Raw genomic sequence first — 18232 nt, 5'->3', positions numbered from 1 at the left:
GAAAGAAAGAAAGAAAGAAAGAAAGAAAGAAAGAAAGAAAGAAAGAAAGAAAGAAAGAAAGATTCTGTTTTTTGGAAGATTCTATCTCTGAATTTATTTTTGAGAAACTGTTAGGAAAAAATACAACGAAAGTTAAGGAAGCATTAAAGCAAACAACAAACAAACACACACACACACACACACACACACACACACACACACACACACACACACACACACACACACACACACACACACACACACACACACACACACACACACACACACACACACACACACACACACACACACACACACCAAACACACCCCCAAACGTTCAACCTGCGACCCATTTGCGGGTCGCGGGCCCTATGTTCGGCATGAACCAGGAAGTGAGCACTAGTATCTCAGATCTCTTCCTTTCGCTCGCCGTAGAGGAAGGAAGCATTGTTGTCGTTCGCTCTTTAACGTCCACACAGACAGATGGCGGATGATGTAGACACGGAGAGCATGAAGAACTACCACATAGCCGGCGAGAAGATAGACCCTCACCACTGCAGATACCCCTACTGCGTCGTCTGGACGCCGATCCCCGTGCTGTCGTGAGTGTGGACGTGCGTGCGTGCGGATAGACACACACACACACACACACACAGAACGGAGACGTTCTCTCCCTAACGCTCTGTTAGGATTAGGAGCTGTTCCATGCTGCTGTGCATTGAAAATGCAACTACCGTGTGTGTGTGCGGGAACTACAACTGTAGTGGAAATAAAGACAACTATATTTCGCACTCGCTGTGTTGTTTATAAAAGACTATTCTCCGTTGTTGTTGTGGGGAAACGTCCCAGAAGAACCCCACATTCTCTGTATAATACTAATACTAATACGCCCGTTTGGGGGCAGAAAGTAAAATAAGTCCGACCGCCTGGATCGAAATTGCTTTATTTTAATACTCTACTGCGCCCTCTGCATATTTGGTCAATACAAATTACTATTGACCAGATCTGTAGAGGTCGCAGTCGAGTAAATAAAAATAATTTCCATCTGGCGGACATGCATATTTTATTTTCTGCCCAAAAAGTGAATTATACAGAAGGTGGGGTCCTGAGATGTTTCCCACTAACTAAGGACAATAGTCCTTCGACAACACAAAACAGCCTTCGTGTCGGCGAGTAGTAAATTAGTTGTCTTTGTTTCCACTACAGTTGGAGTGGAGACCTCGCACAAGTAGTGCAAGTTTCAGTCCATGGGAATAGCACCGCTCCTAACAGAGCAGTTTGTATTTGCTATATAGCGCTAGCTGGAGCTAATGTCGCTGTTATAAGTGATAAAAGACACAAAGGGGGGGACAATATAAATTAAGTGTGACGTCGTTCTGTCGGCTCTTTGAAGTGGAAACAATGTGACGCCTGTCTTCTTTTGATGTTTGACGTTTCCGTTCGGCACTTCTGCTGCTTTGCAGAATGACTGCCTCACTTGTTGCTTTGTATTCACTGTTGTGTCCCTGTCAGTGTCGGCTGATTAGAGAGGAAGCTGTAAAACTCCGTAACTTTTTAAAGAATACATTACAATGCCATTTTAAGGGTACTGTGCAACCGATAGTTTTTATTATGTTTTGTGTAAAAAAAAAAGTTCTATAGGCTATTGTGATTGAGTAATCATTGCTGTAGGGTTCTCAAACTTTGACATTTTAAGGTGCCCTCCTGAACTCTGACAGTGTAGGCTACAAATGGACTAGCCCCTCTCGGAACCCTCCATAAAGCTTTTCTGAAATTTGGATGAGTTTTATGTAGGGTCCCTGTTCATAACTATATTTTCGTATGGGAATTCTGGAACGCGGACATAAATATGTCTCTCTAAGATCGTATCTGCGGCGTTTGACGGCTTTTTTTAGTTTTTAGTTATTCTGAATTCGTGAACTTTAAGTACCTATACATACTGCTGCGAATATCTCCTGTGGCGCGGAAGCCGTTAAGTATTTTTAATCTTTGTTTGACCGATTTGGTCGCTTTATTTCTTCTTGTTTGTTTACCGTTTATTGTACCGCCTCCCGGTGTGCGGTTGGCTTGTGCGGCTACGTCCCTGCCTCTGATCTGCTCTGTCATAGCTATAGCGCCACTAGCTAGCCAGATAGGCGGTACAATGAGGTGTCAATAAACAAGGAAGGAAGAGAAGAATCAAAGCGACCAAATCGGTGTGTCTTGCGTACCAGGTGGCATGGTACTGCTGGAACAGGACCCCATGCTCTGTGTCGTCAAAAAGTCAGAAACTTCAGTAGCATTGGGTTCTGCTTGGAGGGCTACAAATGGACCAAATGGGTCCAAGTTACCAAATGGACTCCTAGAACTGGAGTACGATATTATAAACGGAAACGTATAGTTTAGGTTTGGACACCAATTTTATCCATTATAAGGATTACAGTTAAATGGGAATTTTGTTATTGATGACCCAAATAAATGAATGGACAAAATTACAAACAAAAAAAGAGCAGACAAAATGGCACGGCATCAAAACCAGGTTAACAACTTTATAACAACAGTATATACATTCAGCTATTTGAAAATAGCCATATACAATGCAATGATTGCTGCAATTATTGATTGAAGTATTTATTAACAGTTTGCAGAATGGGTATACATTTCACATGAAAGCACAACTCAATACAAAGACTGTTAACCCATTCTGACCGGGCACCCATTTTGGTGTCAGCATCATGTTATGCTTTAGCTATTTAAAAATAGCAGATCTACAAGCTCGTATCGCGCCACCGAGTGGCGCGATACGAGCTTGTAGGTCTGCTATTTTTTTTAAATCGAAGAGCGACTGACATTTTTAGAATCTGATCTCAGGTCAGAATGGGTTAAGCATTACACTTGTTTACAACAGGGCCCACCTTTTTCAATTCATCAGAGTGCAATTCATCAACATGCTTTGACCTTGTAGATCGGGCCGTGGCACAAACTATTTTCAGTTGGGGGTCTGCCATGTTCATATGATCATTTGGGGGTCCTTGACATGAAGATGTTTGAGAACCACTGTAGTGTTTGTTCGCTAACAAGAAGACTCGCCCCATTTCTGTTTTCCTCCCAGAATTTTCCCCAGTGAGGGGTGGGAGAGGCTGGACAGCAGACGGCTGGACTTTGAATTTCTCTAACTATAAACTTTCATGACAGCAGAACAGCCTAAGTACAAATATATTTTATGAAAATCTACTACATTGAAGTCTGTTCACAGAAGTTGTTATGTGGGGATTATCTGACGAGGTACCATTTGAGTGTGCAAAACCTTACATATACTAAATAAATACTAAATTGTTTATAGGGTCAATATAAGTAAAATAATATAGCCTTTCTACAGGAGTATCTTTTTATATTTTTCCAAAAAGAATACAAACAGCCAATAGCATATTACAAAGTTATCCCCCTCACTGGTGACAATTCCGGGAGGAAAAAACGGGCAAGCACCGGGTCGAGTCTTCCGGTATTCGTTTGTTCAGGGGCGTCAGTGTCTCAGGAGGCAGGAGCGGCGGTTTGGGGAATGGAGGCTTCCAGGTTTGATCAGAGGAAGCTGAGTTGGTGTTGAAGTGTTCTTGAGCGAGACACTGAACGTTTCAGTGAAACCCCTAATCTCGCAGGACAGATTCAAAGCTCCGCAGCAAATTAACCCATTCTGACCTGAGATCAGATTCATACGAGGTTTCCACTGGGACACACACTGGTCTGATGAACCCATTCTGACCTGAGATCAGATTTTAAAAATGTCAGTCGATTTAAAAAAAATAGCAGACCTACAAGCTCGTATCGCGCCACTCGGTGGCGCGATATGAGCTTGTAGATCTGCTATTTTTCAATAGCTAAAGTATAACATGATGCTAACACCAAAATGGGTGCCCGGTCAGAATGGGTTAAAAAGGATTACCCCCCCTCCCCCCTCGTTTTGCCGATAAGTTCCCAAATTTCTGAACCCCCAACACTACTCCTGATCAGGTGCGGATTAAGCCTTTGTGGTGCCCGGTGCTGCCGTGACCCGTTCTTTGATAGTTGAGTCTTTTTTTCACTTTTCTCCCTGCCCTTCCCTGTTCGTTCTGTTAAAGAAGATACATGGAGACTCAAAAACAAACACTGTATAGCATTGATTACTATCACAATATAAATCACTGTGACATAAAATGCCGGGCGACTACCTTTTTTTTTTTCATTGACAAAAAACAAAACAAAAAACTAAGCTGTGATGACAAACTGTCAAAAAAATACTCGCGTGAAGTCATACATTGCTCATCATACTTGCTCAGCCAATCAAATCAATCTTTGCTACACTCAAACTCACAAAGCTGGCCAATCAAATCATCTCATTTGGCACACGCAAAGCTGGGCGCCACTCAAAAAGGAAAAACAACACTATGCCACATCGGTATCGAACCGATCTCAAAATAATCCAGATTATTTTCACAGATATTGATGACGCAATAATAATTTGACCAGTCAAAGGCTTTGTACTCCAGAGCAGCCAGTCTGCCTGTCTCTGTTAGTGGGGAAGAGTGGCTTGCTTACCATCTACTTTCAACCAGCAAAACTAAAATGAAAATTTAAAAAGTTCAGCAACCAGTTCAATATATAAATATACAAATGTAATATATCGGTATCGATATATATCATCTGAGATCGGGTATCGGTCATAATTTCAATATCGTGCATCTCTTAACTAAAACAATTCAAATGTCTAAAACATGACTAAAACTAAATTAAATTCTATTCAAAAGACTATGTCAAAATGTGCTGTCACGATCAACACTGATGTATGATCTATCTATCTTCTATCTATAAATGCAACAAGTCTCTGTACGTCCGTCTGTCTGTGTGTAATCCACGTAACTCGAGAACCGTTCGCCCCATCCACTTCAAATTCGACATACATGTTCCACCCCACCGCAGGGGCTGCAGTGGCCGGTGTTGAGTTGGTCGGACCAACGGTTTTTCCAGAACTGCCCCAAAAAGGCCTCTGCCCGGGATCTGGGTGGGACATCATTGCATTTCCAACTTGCATCGTTCCAAGTAGGCCAGTGCCCAACAGGCACCGCTGTATGCATAATATCTGGGTGGGGGGGCATGCATTTCCAACTTGCATCGTTCCAAGTAGGCCAGTGCCCGCTGTAGAGGCCCCACGGGCACCAGTGTTGCTAATATGTGGTATCCTCTCAGACGGCTGTTCCCATTCATCGGAAGTTAGGAACACACTTATCATGTTATTAACATGTTGCTAACATGTCGTTTCCTCTCAGGTGGCTGTTTCCGTTCATCGGAAACACACTTATCATGCTATTAACATGTTGCTAACGTGTCGTTTCCTCTCAGATGGCTGTTTCCGTTCATCGGAAACACACTTATCATGCTATTAACATGTTGCTAACATGTCGTTTCCTCTCAGGTGGCTGTTTCCGTTCATCGGAAACACACTTATCATGCTATTAACATGTTGCTAACATGTCGTTTCCTCTCAGATGGCTGTTTCCGTTCATCGGAAACACACTTATCATGCTATTAACATGTTGCTAACATGTCGTTTCCTCTCAGGTGGCTGTTTCCGTTCATCGGAAACACACTTATCATGCTATTAACATGTTGCTAACATGTCGTTTCCTCTCAGGTGGCTGTTTCCGTTCATCGGAAACACACTTATCATGCTATTAACATGTTGCTAACATGTCGTTTCCTCTCAGGTGGCTGTTTCCGTTCATCGGAAACACACTTATCATGCTATTAACATGTTGCTAACATGTCGTTTCCTCTCAGGTGGCTGTTCCCGTTCATCGGAACACACTTATCATGCTATTAACATGTTGCTAACATGTCGTTTCCTCTCAGGTGGCTGTTCCCGTTCATCGGAACACACTTATCATGCTATTAACATGTTGCTAACATGTCGTTTCCTCTCAGGTGGCTGTTCCCGTTCATCGGAACACACTTATCATGCTATTAACATGTTGCTAACATGTCGCTTCCTCTCAGGTGGCTGTTTCCGTTCATCAGAAACACACTTATCATGCTATTAACATGTTGCTAACATGTCGCTTCCTCTCAGGTGGCTGTTTCCTTTCATCGGAACACACTTATCATGCTATTAACATGTTGCTAACATGTCGTTTCCTCTCAGATGGCTGTTTCCGTTCATCGGACACATGGGAATCTGTACGTCCACCGGTGTGATCCGTGACTTTGCTGGACCTTACTTTGTCTCGGTGAGTAGTCAGGACCAGGTCAACTGGGTTAATACAATATATTATGTAGTAATATGTCTTTAACCTAGTTCTCAGTTCACACACAGTGTGTGCGTGCGTGCGTGGCCGATTATTGTTATAAAATGCCATTGATGACTATTCAATTAAATAATCAACATTGTTACTGAATGTGTTTTGCACAGGAAGACAACATGGCCTTTGGTAGACCAACAAAGTAAGTCCATTACAAACAGACTGTTTTATTGTGCACCAAACTATTGTCTTCAATTAACCCCTTATATACTATCTACAATCTACAATCTTATCTACAAGCGCACAATGTATCACGACTACAACGCATTGTGAGCTTGTACCAGTGTTGTTTTCGTCGACTACAACTAAGACGAAAAATGTTCGTCGACTACCTTTTTTCACTGACTAAAACTAAATAAAAACGAATCTATGATGACTAAAACTAAGACTAAATATACTGATACCATGATTTTGTTCTTGCTTAAATGTAAGTCGCTCTGGATTAAGAGCGTCTGCTAAATGCCTAAATTGTAAATTGTAAATTGTAACTGACAATTTCGTCAACGAATACATACTAGACTAAAATGTTAGGAAGGGACTAGTGGACAAGAGATCCAGTTTCATGCTGGGTTGCATGCTGAAAATAGCAGATACAAACTCTGAAATGCGACGCGTTGCGAGATTGTAGATCTGCTATTTTCAGCATGCAACCAAAGTGTAAAATATGTCATTACAACGACATCAAGGCCTGTCAAAACACATTTTAGTCGACTAAATCAACTGTAGATTTAGTCGACTAAAATCGTATGACATTTAAAACTAGACTAAACACTAGAACATTCCAGGCGACTAAAATGTGACTAAAACTAAGTGGAAACTATTCAAGAGACAACGACTAAAACTAAAATAGAAAATTTCTGCCAAAAACAACACTGGCTTTTACATCAGCTATTTCCGCTATTTCTGATTAACTGTTTAAATGTTTTGCCTAAAATAGAGAACAAACACTTTATAGCAATAGCATTGATTGATTGATTGAAATATTTATTAACAGTTTGTAGAATTTACAGTACATTTTAAGCACAAACTCAATACAAAGACTGTCAACTGTGAGTGGACGACCCAATTAAGCATTACACTTGTTTACAACAGGGTCCACATTGTTCAATTCATCAAAACATTTAAAGACATACAGACATTTAGAGACATACAAATAGACATTTCTATGTAGCTAAAGAACAGAACAGGAATTCATCATATGGGAAGCAAAAAAGGGAAAAGATACAATATACAGTGAGGGAAAATGGGGGGGGGGGGGGGGGGTGGGGGGATTCAGATTTTACAGAGGCCAGTTTCGAATTGCAGCCATCCGTAGGTGCCCTTTGAGGGCGGTTTTGAAGGAGTCAAGGGATTCACATGTCTTAATGACTGTTGGTAGGGCGTTCCACATTTTGGTGGCATAGGAGCGAAAATAATGTAGTCCCTTGTTTGTGCCGAATCTGGGTTGTACATGGTTTGTTGCACTCCCTCTGGTGTTGTGGGTGTGGTGTGTGCAATGATTACTATCACAATATAGAGTTTTTTTTAACCAGTAAATGTCAGTTACATCACCTGTACATGTTTATATGTGTATAGGTACTGGATGCTTGACGTTAGCAAAGTGTATGCCAACGGTTCCAACGCCTGGGACACTGCCGTCCACGATGCGTCTGAGGAGTACAAGAACAGGATGGTACAGTACGATCAGCCAATGCAATTCATCTGCTTTTGTTTTACAACTTTCATTTGCATATTATCGTTGCTGGCAGGCAGAAACCTCTCCTCTCCATATAGTTCCACTCTGGAGGAATAGTGGAGAGAGGCACAGGACGCTGTTTACATTGAGGCCAATGGAGACAGAGTTTTCACTTAACACATTCTGACATTCGGGCACCCATTTTGGTGTTAGCATCATGTCGTGCTTTACCTATTGAAAAATAGCAGATCTACAAGCTCATATCGCGCCACCGAGTGGCGCGATACGAGCTTGTAGGTCTGCTATTTTTGAAAAAAATCGAAGAACGACTGACATTTTTAGAATCTGATCTCAGGTCAGAATGGGGTTAATCAGACCAGTGTGTGTCCGGCGGAAACCTCGTATGAATCTGATCTCAGGTCAGAATGGGTTAACGGTTCATTTCCGGTTATCAGTCTCCTAGCAACCTAAGAGCATTCATACATTGGCAAAGAGTGCTCTCTAGCATAATCAATGAATACCCTGAAATGACGAGATACATCGTCCATGGCAGTGAGCCGTTGGATCTCAAATGACCAGATATCTCATCAATGGCAGTGAATGTGCTGGGGGGGGGGGGGGGGGTACACAATATTTTAGATGATCCTGTACAATTGTTTTGTTTTGTTTTTTCTCCCCAGCACAACCTCTGCTGTGACAACTGTCACTCGCATGTGGCGATGGCATTGAATCTGATGCGTTACGAGGACAGCACGTCATGGAACATGATCAAACTGAGTGCCCTGGCCTTCATCCACGGCAAACATGTCAGGTAAGCCAAGACCATGTGAGACGGCTCTGATGACATGTTTACATTAGGGCCCTTGCATGCTAGATGCCCTGAGTGTTAGAACCCGAGTGTTGGGCCCCTGAGTGTTAGAACCCGAGTGTTGGGCCCCTGAGTGTTGGGGTTGATGAGCCCAGGAGTCATCATTATGTCATGTGCATTACACGGACAAATGTATCCGTGTCAAAGACTTGGGCCTCTTTTAGACGGCGACCATCTCCATATAACACGTCAAAGTCCCGTTGCGTTCTCATTTTTTTGGACCATTTACATGAGAACGCACACTTGAATGAACACGCTACAAAGTGCATGCATATATATGCCAGGTCGCTAGGTGGCGCGTGTCCTTGTGGGGTCCGTGTGACGCAGCGCTTATATAAACCATAGACATAAGTCACGCATGCGTAGAACTACTTCCGTTCTTCTTCTACACAGAAAGTAAACAAACGTCGCGTCCTCATCACACCTCCAGCAAACCGGACTATCCAACATGGTTGTTGTTGTTCGTTTCCCCTAGCAACTGACGCATGCCTATGACACCATGTAAAAACGTAGGACAAGGGGCGAGCCGACCAGAGCTGACGTAAGCCATGATGTCACAAGTTTTGCGGATCCACCGTTTTGCCAGTTTATATGGAGACCATAGGAAACGGCGTTCTAAAAGATTTCCACTCTGGGAGGTGGTTTCACTTCGTTGAGTTTTCACCTCCTGTGAACACGGTTCTCGTCTAAATGACAGCAGCAAACGATACTTTATTTTGCCGTTTTTTATGAACACCATCCTCGTGTAAATAGCACCTTAGTCTTGTCCGTGGCAAGGTTTAGATTTTTACACACCATTATAATATTCTTATTTTGATCATGAGACCCAGAACATGTGTTTTTGAGTGGTGCAACCACTCCCTTACGGAGCTATGCGTGTGTGTGTGTGGGTGGGTACCTGCCTGGGTGGGTATGAGCACGAAAACAGCATGGTTGTTTTTCACTACCTGTGCGCAACCTAACACACACACAAACGCACATATTAACTGTATGATGATTAAAACATGAATGATAATAATAATCAATCCCCAAAAACGATTATTGGAATATTTGATTATTATGACTCATCCATAATTACAATTAATTGTATCTATTTCATGAAAGATTTAACTTATTATGAAAAGAAATAGCTTGATAACTGGTCATTTTAGGTTAAATAAGTTAATGTCAGCGGAATATTAAATAAGCCATGGAATCAAGGATTGTTCTCTGTTGAATTAGGAATGTTCTCCACGGAATCAAGACTTTTTCTCTGCGGATTCCTTGTGGGGACTAACTATATCCCCCCCTCTGTAGAATCACCCTATTCTGTCCGCTGCGCACACCCTCACATAACCCAGCCTGGTGAAGATCTGTGCTCCGAGGAGCGCACCTTTCTAGTTGTGCTTTTGTATTTGTTGAGGGCTCTTGACAGCCTCGGGGAAAGAAAACAACTCTTGCAGTCGAGTCTAAAGCCTTGATCTTTTGAGTCACCTTAGGCTTTTCGCCCTAAGGCGCCCTAAGACGCACTAGCAGCGTTATTTAGTTTTGCGGTCCACTCTTTTACTTTCGTCACGATGCTCTTACTATTCTGTTCAGCTGAAGATTGTCCCTCTGATGCTGTGATAATGACTTTATGACTGTGTGGCAGTGTGTGTGTGTAAGTGGAGCTGTGTGTGTGTGTGTGTGTGTGTGCGTGTGTGCGTGTGCGTGTGCATTCCTGGGTGGGACACGGTGTGCTCTGTTGGGAGTACACTGTTCAGGTTGTTCTACTGGCTGGGGGTTAACTTACGGGCAGATCTATTTAAGACACCAGTCCTGTTTTCTAACACTGTTTCTCAATGTGGGGTTATGGGACCATCTTGGGGGTCCCTTAACGAACGTGTGTATAGCTCTGAGAGGCTGCAAACGGAGTCGATCACAGCCTCAGAGATGGAACACAGAGACCAAGAGATAATCGTGACTTTGGGGCCGGTGGTTGCCATGGTACCAGACAGTGAGCACGGGATAGCCGGTGATGCTGAGCAGCAGGATGATTTGTGTGTGTGTGTGTGTGTGTGTGTGTGTGTGTGTGTGTGTGTGTGGTGTGTTGGTTTTTAGTACTCTACAAGCAGGGGGTGGTGGGGTTGAAGCACGACCAACCTTTCTGGTACCCACGGACAGGGATGGAAAGTAACTAAGCACATTTGCCTACTAAGTACTGTAATTAAGTGCAATTTTGAGGTACTTTTGCTTTACTAGTTGTTATTTCAATTTCGTTTTTTGCTATTTGACAGCTTTAGTTACCAGTGGAACATGGAATAATAAATATATAGAGCAGTGGCCTGCAACCTTTTTGAAATTAAGTGACACACTTTATTTTCTAGATGGTCAGCGTGCCATGTTCAACATACATTTTAATGACAACACAATACACTTTCCAACATATTTCTAGTATCCACGAATATAATTTGTAATCCTTCTTGTTAAATATTTAGACTCAGAGCAATAACCCACTTATCTCCCAGACTCCCTCCCCAGTCAGAGTTCAGAGTTTTAATTAATGTAGAATTGTGTGCAGGATGTAATTTACATACAAATGTGAGGGACTTCATTTATTTGAGTAAATCTTTTTTAAATTGTTTATTTTAAACAAACTTTGGGACCGGTCCCAAAGTTTGCCTACCCCTTTTTATATAGGGTATGCGCATGCATAAAGTGAGTGGCAAATAAAGTGGCAAAGTGAGTTTTAATGTTGTTTCACCCATTCTGACCGGGCACCCATTTTGGTGTCAGCATCATGTTATGCTTTAGCTATTTAAAAATAGCAGATCTACAAGCTCATATCGCGCCACCGAGTGGCGCGATACGAGCTTGTAGGTCTGCTATTTTTGAAAAAAATCGAAGAACAACTGACATTTTTAGAATCTGATCTCAGGTCAGAATGGGTTCATCAGACCCAGTGTTTGTCCGGCGGAAACCTCGTATGAATCTGATCTCAGGTCAGAATGGGTTCGTCAGACCAGCGTGTGTCCAGTGGAAACCTCGTAATGAATCTGATCTCAGGTCAGAATGGGTTAATGCAATCAGATAGGCCTTTTCTGTTTGGATGTAAGAAAGTGGCTTTTTGCCACTCTGTACACTGTTCCCAGAGCCATTGAAAGGAGAGTTCTGCCAATGAGGGGGCAAAATCAGCCCGGTCAGGTCAGGTGGTTCATGTAACTCATTTGTCACTAAAGCCCTAAATGCATTCCGTAAACGTCTGGTTCAGGCCTTTGTCACTCTTCGCCAATAGAAGTGTATGTAGGACTGGCCCCATGAATGAAGTGAACGGAGTTGTCGTAACTCTCTTATCTATACGACTCTGGGCGCTCCCGCCTAACTTCTGGGTATGATGATGATGTCACACGCATGCTTAACCCATTCTGACCTGAGATCAGATTCATACGAGGTTTCCGCCGGACACACACTGGTCTGATTAACCCATTCTGACCTGAGATCAGATTCTAAAAATGTCAGTCGTTTTTTTTTTAGATTTTTCAAAAATAGCAGACCTACAAGCTCGTATCGCGCCACTCGGTGGCGCGATATGAGCTTGTAGATCTGCTATTTTTAAATAGCTAAAGCACGACATGATGCCGACACCAAAACGGGTGCCCGTTCAGAATGGGTTAATAATTGACTGCCTAGGACGCGTGTTGACAACCGTCGATTCAGTCTAATGTCCCTCACAGCCGCCAGGGCTCCAGACTAACTTTTTTCACCACCGTCCCGGAACCGTCCCAAAATACAATTTGAACCGTCCCGAAGTAAATGTATACCGTCCCGGGAAAAAAAAGTACAAAAAAAGCACCACTCAAATTGTCGAAGGAATCAATAAATCAACAATAAAAACTGTGGAATGAGAGCGTTTTGGGGTGTGCATTCCAGTGTTGGGCAGCATTTCCAGAACAATCTGAGCATTAGAAAACATCTGTTGCTTCAGAGGATATATACCAACATATTATTTAATGTCGATGCCAGCTAGCAAGCCTAGCATGGAAGCTAACGTTAAACGTTGGTGTAGTGTAGCCCCATGTCCCTATGGAACCTTTCTGTAGCATGGTTTTATCCATGCTTCCAACCAATCTAAATCTTTAAATCTAAATGTCCCATCCACGGGGCAAAAGCAATATAATTCCTAGGATTCCTTTGGGTGAATGATGATGTGTGCGTTCGTTGTTGTCAACTGTCTGACTGACGGCGCTGGCAGCTCTGCTGGTCTCATGCTGCTCATCGCTGCACACAAAATGCGCATTTTCAGTGTAAAAACTCCTCTCGTCCCGAAACCGTCCCGAATGAGATAAATTTAACTCCCAAATAGATATTTTACCGTCCCCGGGACGTCGGGACGCCGTTAATCTCGAGCCCTGATAGCCGCCCGTAGCTGCAGGAAGCTACAGGAAGCAAAATCATCAGAAGCTTTAATATTTTAACCGTGAGGTATAGCAACAATGTTTGAGGGGCGCTATAGCCACACCTATGCCCAGCTTTGTGTGTCTGTGTGTACCAGGCGGGGCGGCGGTGGCTCAGGGGTAGAGTGCCTGGATGGTAACCGTAAGGTTGCCAGTTCGAACCCGGGCTCCCCCAGAGTTACTGTCGAAGTGTCCTTGAGCAAGACACTGAACCCCTAATTGCTCCCGATGTGCTAGTTGGTGCCTTGCATGGTTTCCGCTGCCATCGGTGTATGAATGTGTGTGTGAATGGGTGAATGTAATCTCTGTAAAGCGCCTTGGATAAAGGCGCTATATAAATGCACCATTTACCATTTACCACGGCAATTATTTGATTGGCTGAGCACGGAATGTGATGTATGATGATAAGAGTACCCCTCACTTCACACGACACAAGTGATTTCTTTTTAATGATCCCCTAACATCAACGTTCTGTTCAATCACCTTTTGAGGAATTGAGGCTCCGATTGCGGAGCCTCAATTCAGAGAAAAACGTGGCCAAAGATCAACGCTTATATGGAAGTGGACGGCAGGGAAACATTTCATTGACTGACCACAGCGTAAGCCTAGCCGTAAGCCTAGCGACAGGGAAGCTACTATACGATAGATATACGGTAAGAGAGGCTATTCCCAATCAATAAAACCCCCAAAAGACCTCAATGGCAGGAATTTACTTAGGGAAAAAAGACCATTTGTAACATCTGTATTCTGTACTTTACACGTGACTTTCTACACCCAAGCCGTGCTACTCATACGCTGAGTTGGCGGAGCCCTAGATGGAACCAATGACCTTTTGTCTACTCACTCTGGCCCCTTTTCCACCGGTTCAGTTCAGAACCAGAGTTCAGAGCCAGACCTCCAAAAAAAACATACCTATATTAAATTGTTTATAGGATCAATATAAGTAGATTAATATATGATGACCCATCCACAGGAGTAGCTTTTTCATAGTCATCACACATTTTGTAATTTTCACTTACAGTAGGCCTACAGTATACGTCAATAGGTAAAATAAAGGGATATTCACTCGTGACCCACAAATTGTCCCGACCCACTGCTTGGGAAACTGGTTATTGTCTCCACCAGGCCGAAGGCATGGGGGGAGAGTATGTTTTGCACTCCGTCCGTCCGTCCGTGTGTCCGTCCGTGTGTGTGTCCGTGAGCAGCTAATCTCGGCCACCGTTAACCCGGTCGATGCCAAATTTTGCACACACACTCCCTGGATGCCAACGATGAACCTCTGCCCCAAAATTTCCAGAACGGCCTGTTATAGCGCCACCAGGAGGCCGCTTTGTGCAAAACAAGTTTTTGCACAGATTTTGTCCAAACATTGCGCAAATTGGTACACAGTCTCTCTAGAGCCATTCAACGAAACGGGTCTTTCAGATTTCTCAGACTCCATCCTGATTGGTTAAGATTGGCTTCCAAAGTTCACAGGAGTGCTCAGTTTCAAACAAAAACGCTGCAAATCATGAACACATCGCGTGATTTCCGTGAAATTGTGCACCCACATTCCCACTAGGCCGAGGACGAAATGCCACATGAACAATTTCAACTCAGCCTCAAGGTGGCGCTATAACTGGCCGAAAAGTGTTTTACCTCTAACTGCACGGATCTGTGGATAACTTTGTATGCCAACTCCCTAGAGGCCAAGGAAGAACCTTTGCCTGGAATTGTTTACTTTTGTTGCCCTTTTATCCAACCACCAGATGAAGGCAAGCTGCAATGTCCTACATTCCTATCCTGGTGGAGACCTGTGCCCAGAAGGGCACCTTTTCTAGTTTTCACTTATAGTAGGCCTATACGTCAATAGGTAAAATACAGGGATATTCACTCGTGACCCACAAATTGTCCCGACCCACTGCTTGGGAAACTGGTTATTTATAGACTTGATCTTGTTTTGTCTGTTTTGTGTCTCCTCTGGTCTCGTTGACATGCAGCTGTTTTGTGTCTCCTCTGGTCTCGTTGACATGCAGCTGTTTTGTGTCTCCTCTGGTCTCGTTGACATGCAGCTGTTTTGTGTCTCCTCTGGTCTCGTTGACATGCAGCTGTTTTGTGTCTCCTCTGGTCTCGTTGACATGCAGCTGTTTTGTGTCTCCTCTGGTCTCGTTGACATGCAGCTGTTTTGTGTCTCCTCTGGTCTCGTTGACATGCAGCTGTTTTGTGTCTCCTCTGGTCTCGTTGACATGCAGCTGTGCAGGATTCCTTAAGACCTGGCTGCCTTTCCTCATGTTGATGACCATCGTCCTGACAGTGGCCCTGGCACTCAACCTGCGGTGACGACAGCGCCACCGCCCTGTGACAACAGGGAACTGCAGGTCAGTTGCATGGCTTAACCATCGAAATACCAGTGGTTCTCAAAACCCCCTCCAGGGGTCCTTGGGGAGATTCCAGGGTGGTCCTCGGAATTGAACTTTTACTCCACTACGTTCATTTAGTTATAGTTACTTTGTGGATTTAGATTATTATTACAATAACATACAGTAACCACTTCAGCCCGATACATTTTGGCTGATCTACAAGTCTGCTATTTTCAAAAGATTTTTATACATTTGAAAACTTTACTAATTTACAAATTTTTGACATTGATATAATGAGTACTTTTACTTTTCGTACTTTATGTACATTTGGATGCCAGTACATTTTGAGTTCTGGACTTTGACTTGTAGTAATTCTATATTGCAGTATTGATACTTTTACGTTAAAGGATTAGTTCACATTTTTGGACTTAAAGCTGTAGGAAATACTTGCCATTAATATAGGTTGCAAAGGTATTAACCTATTCTGACCGGGCACCCATTTTGGTGTTGGCATCATGTTATGCTTTAGCTATTGAAAAATAGCAGATCTACGAGCTCATAGCGCGCCACCGAGTGGCGCGATACGAGCTTGTAGGTCTGCTATTTTTGAAAAATCGAAGAACGACTGACATTTTTTAGAATCTGATCTCTGGTCAGAATGGGTTCATCAGACCAGTGTGTGTCCAGTGGAAACCTCGTATGAATCTGATCTCAGGTCAGAATGGGTTAATGAACTGGTGGGCGTGTCCACATAAAAACTTCATTTTAACAAATACTTTTTTGAAAAGATTCTTCCTCCTTATATAATTAGAATGTCTGATGATCATGTTTGGAAGGGTGGAAAAAAATCACGGCACTCCATCTTTAAAGGTATATTCAGTGATTTCACTCAAAAAACCTTAGGTTTCGTTTTTGGCTGTGGGACCCAGCCTTTCGTCCAATCAGGATAGAGAGTCAAAAACGAAACCTAAGGTTTTTTGACCCCCAGGGGTTAACTGTGGACAGGGAGGAACCTCTTATATGGTCAGCACACTCTATAGTAGGGAGGATTATCACAACAAAACAAAAAAATAAGTGATATTTGAATTAAGTGAAATCACTGAATATACCTTTAAGTAAAACATACTTTTTCCACCACTGCCATTTGTTTCCATTCACCCTCAAGAGTCTTTTGACAACATCAATCTTCTGCTTTTCAGATTGGGCCTCTGCGGGCAAATACATATCAGTTTGGGGGTTCTTGACATGAAGCAGTGTGGGATTCACCGCTCTGCGAAAGACGAGGACCTCGCGCTCGCACGCACACACACACACACACACACACACACACACACACACACTAGGGCTGGTAACTACCTCCAAGGACGAGTTAAACACATTTATTTCCAATGGCCCTCACTGCCAAGGATGAATTAAACAAATTTTACCCTTTTTTTTTTGTTTTTACACTAGATGGCATTCTTGGCTAACCTATGATCCACCGTGCGATTCCCAGTTAATTGTGGAAGAAGAAAACCACTCGACATTCTCACTAAAATCCCCTCCCATCCGTCTCCATGTTGAGACTTTTCTCACTCATATTCGCTCATATTTCTCTTGCTGGATCACACCATTGACTATGGGCTCTAACTGTGGAACACACGTTCCATTGACTATGGGCTCTAACTGTGGAACACACGTTCCATTGACTATGGGCTCTAACTGTGGAACACACGTTCCATTGACTATGGGCTCTAACTGTGGAACACACGGAAGGATTTATTTTGCGATCTCGCACCAAATGGCTCTATAAACGGTCCGTGGCACGATCGTAGTGAAGATGAATATTCTGTGACAATTTAAGCCTAGCAAAGGGGAGAACGGAACGGAGTGGGCTGGCAGTCAATGAGTCAACATTCCTCAGAAATTATATTTGAATATTGGTCTTAATCCAGATTAGCCTCTCTTGTATCTACCAAGTAGTACCTTCCCCGTCGCTAGGCAACACTTGCTTCAGCGCTGTGACGTCAATGAAATCTTTTAATTCCTTTCTTGCCATCTACGCTTATAAGCGTAGACAACCGTTTAATCCACCGCGCCAACCGTTTGTTTACCTTTTAGCATTTCTCCGGGTAGTATCCGCCTTCTCCTTCACCAGCAGCGATGCGATTTCTAAATCCAGCTCCGTTGAGCCTCCGTTATAACCCCATTTTCAAAGCGCCGTATCTCCAAAGGTTCGAGAGCTGTCCACGGTGAGCCGCCGCCCACCCGACGATCGTAAATCATTTGTGATTTTTTGTATCGCATCGTTGAAAACATGTAGCTGCTTTTAGCCTGCTTGTACTGCTAGCTAAAGGCTGTGGGCTAATGCCAGTGGTGTTGTTCCCCTTCCAGAGTCCCTCACCTTCCTGTTTAACCCGGAAGGACAACTCATTTGTATTTACCAGCCCACACACACACACACACACACACACATACACACACACACACCACACACAACACACACACATACACACCACCCCGATATCCAACCAAATCACTCTATGCCTTTTTCGGAGTTTATTGCGTTTCCTGCTTGATTTGATACAGCTACTGAATTGTTATTAATGGACTCCAATAGTTTGTGTTTTGATGTGTGTGGTTTTTATTTTTATTTTTTTTACAGCATTTTA

General features: G+C 43.2%; 1 protein-coding gene across 1 annotated transcript; it reads left to right on the top strand.

Annotated features, from left to right (window-relative positions):
- The first annotated feature begins 459 nt into the window (after positions 1 to 459).
- On the top strand, positions 460 to 17222 carry tmem222b (transmembrane protein 222b). The gene is made up of 7 exons (XM_083771965.1): positions 460 to 581; positions 6131 to 6215; positions 6398 to 6429; positions 7863 to 7959; positions 8643 to 8773; positions 15474 to 15599; positions 16781 to 17222. The coding sequence occupies exons 1-6, from the start codon at positions 463 to 465 to the stop codon at positions 15559 to 15561; spliced, it is 552 nt and encodes a 183-aa protein (XP_083628091.1). The 5' UTR covers positions 460 to 462; the 3' UTR covers positions 15562 to 15599; positions 16781 to 17222.
- The last annotated feature ends 1010 nt before the right edge of the window (positions 17223 to 18232 follow it).

This window comes from Protomyctophum parallelum (assembly GCF_964188405.1).
Source record: "Protomyctophum parallelum genome assembly, chromosome: 1".
Lineage (NCBI taxonomy): Eukaryota > Metazoa > Chordata > Actinopteri > Myctophiformes > Myctophidae > Protomyctophum > Protomyctophum parallelum.
Note: the sequence above shows the minus strand (reverse complement) of the source record. Positions and strands in the feature narration are given on the sequence as shown.

Excerpts from the sequence above, each read along its gene's own strand:
- tmem222b (XM_083771965.1), top strand. The coding sequence starts at position 463 with ATGGCGGATGATGTAGACACGGAGAGCATGAAGAACTACCACATAGCC. Across the intron at positions 6,216-6,397 it reads CTGGACCTTACTTTGTCTCG|GAAGACAACATGGCCTTTGG; the intron begins GTGAGTAGTCAG and ends TGTTTTGCACAG. Across the intron at positions 6,430-7,862 it reads GCCTTTGGTAGACCAACAAA|GTACTGGATGCTTGACGTTA; the intron begins GTAAGTCCATTA and ends ATATGTGTATAG.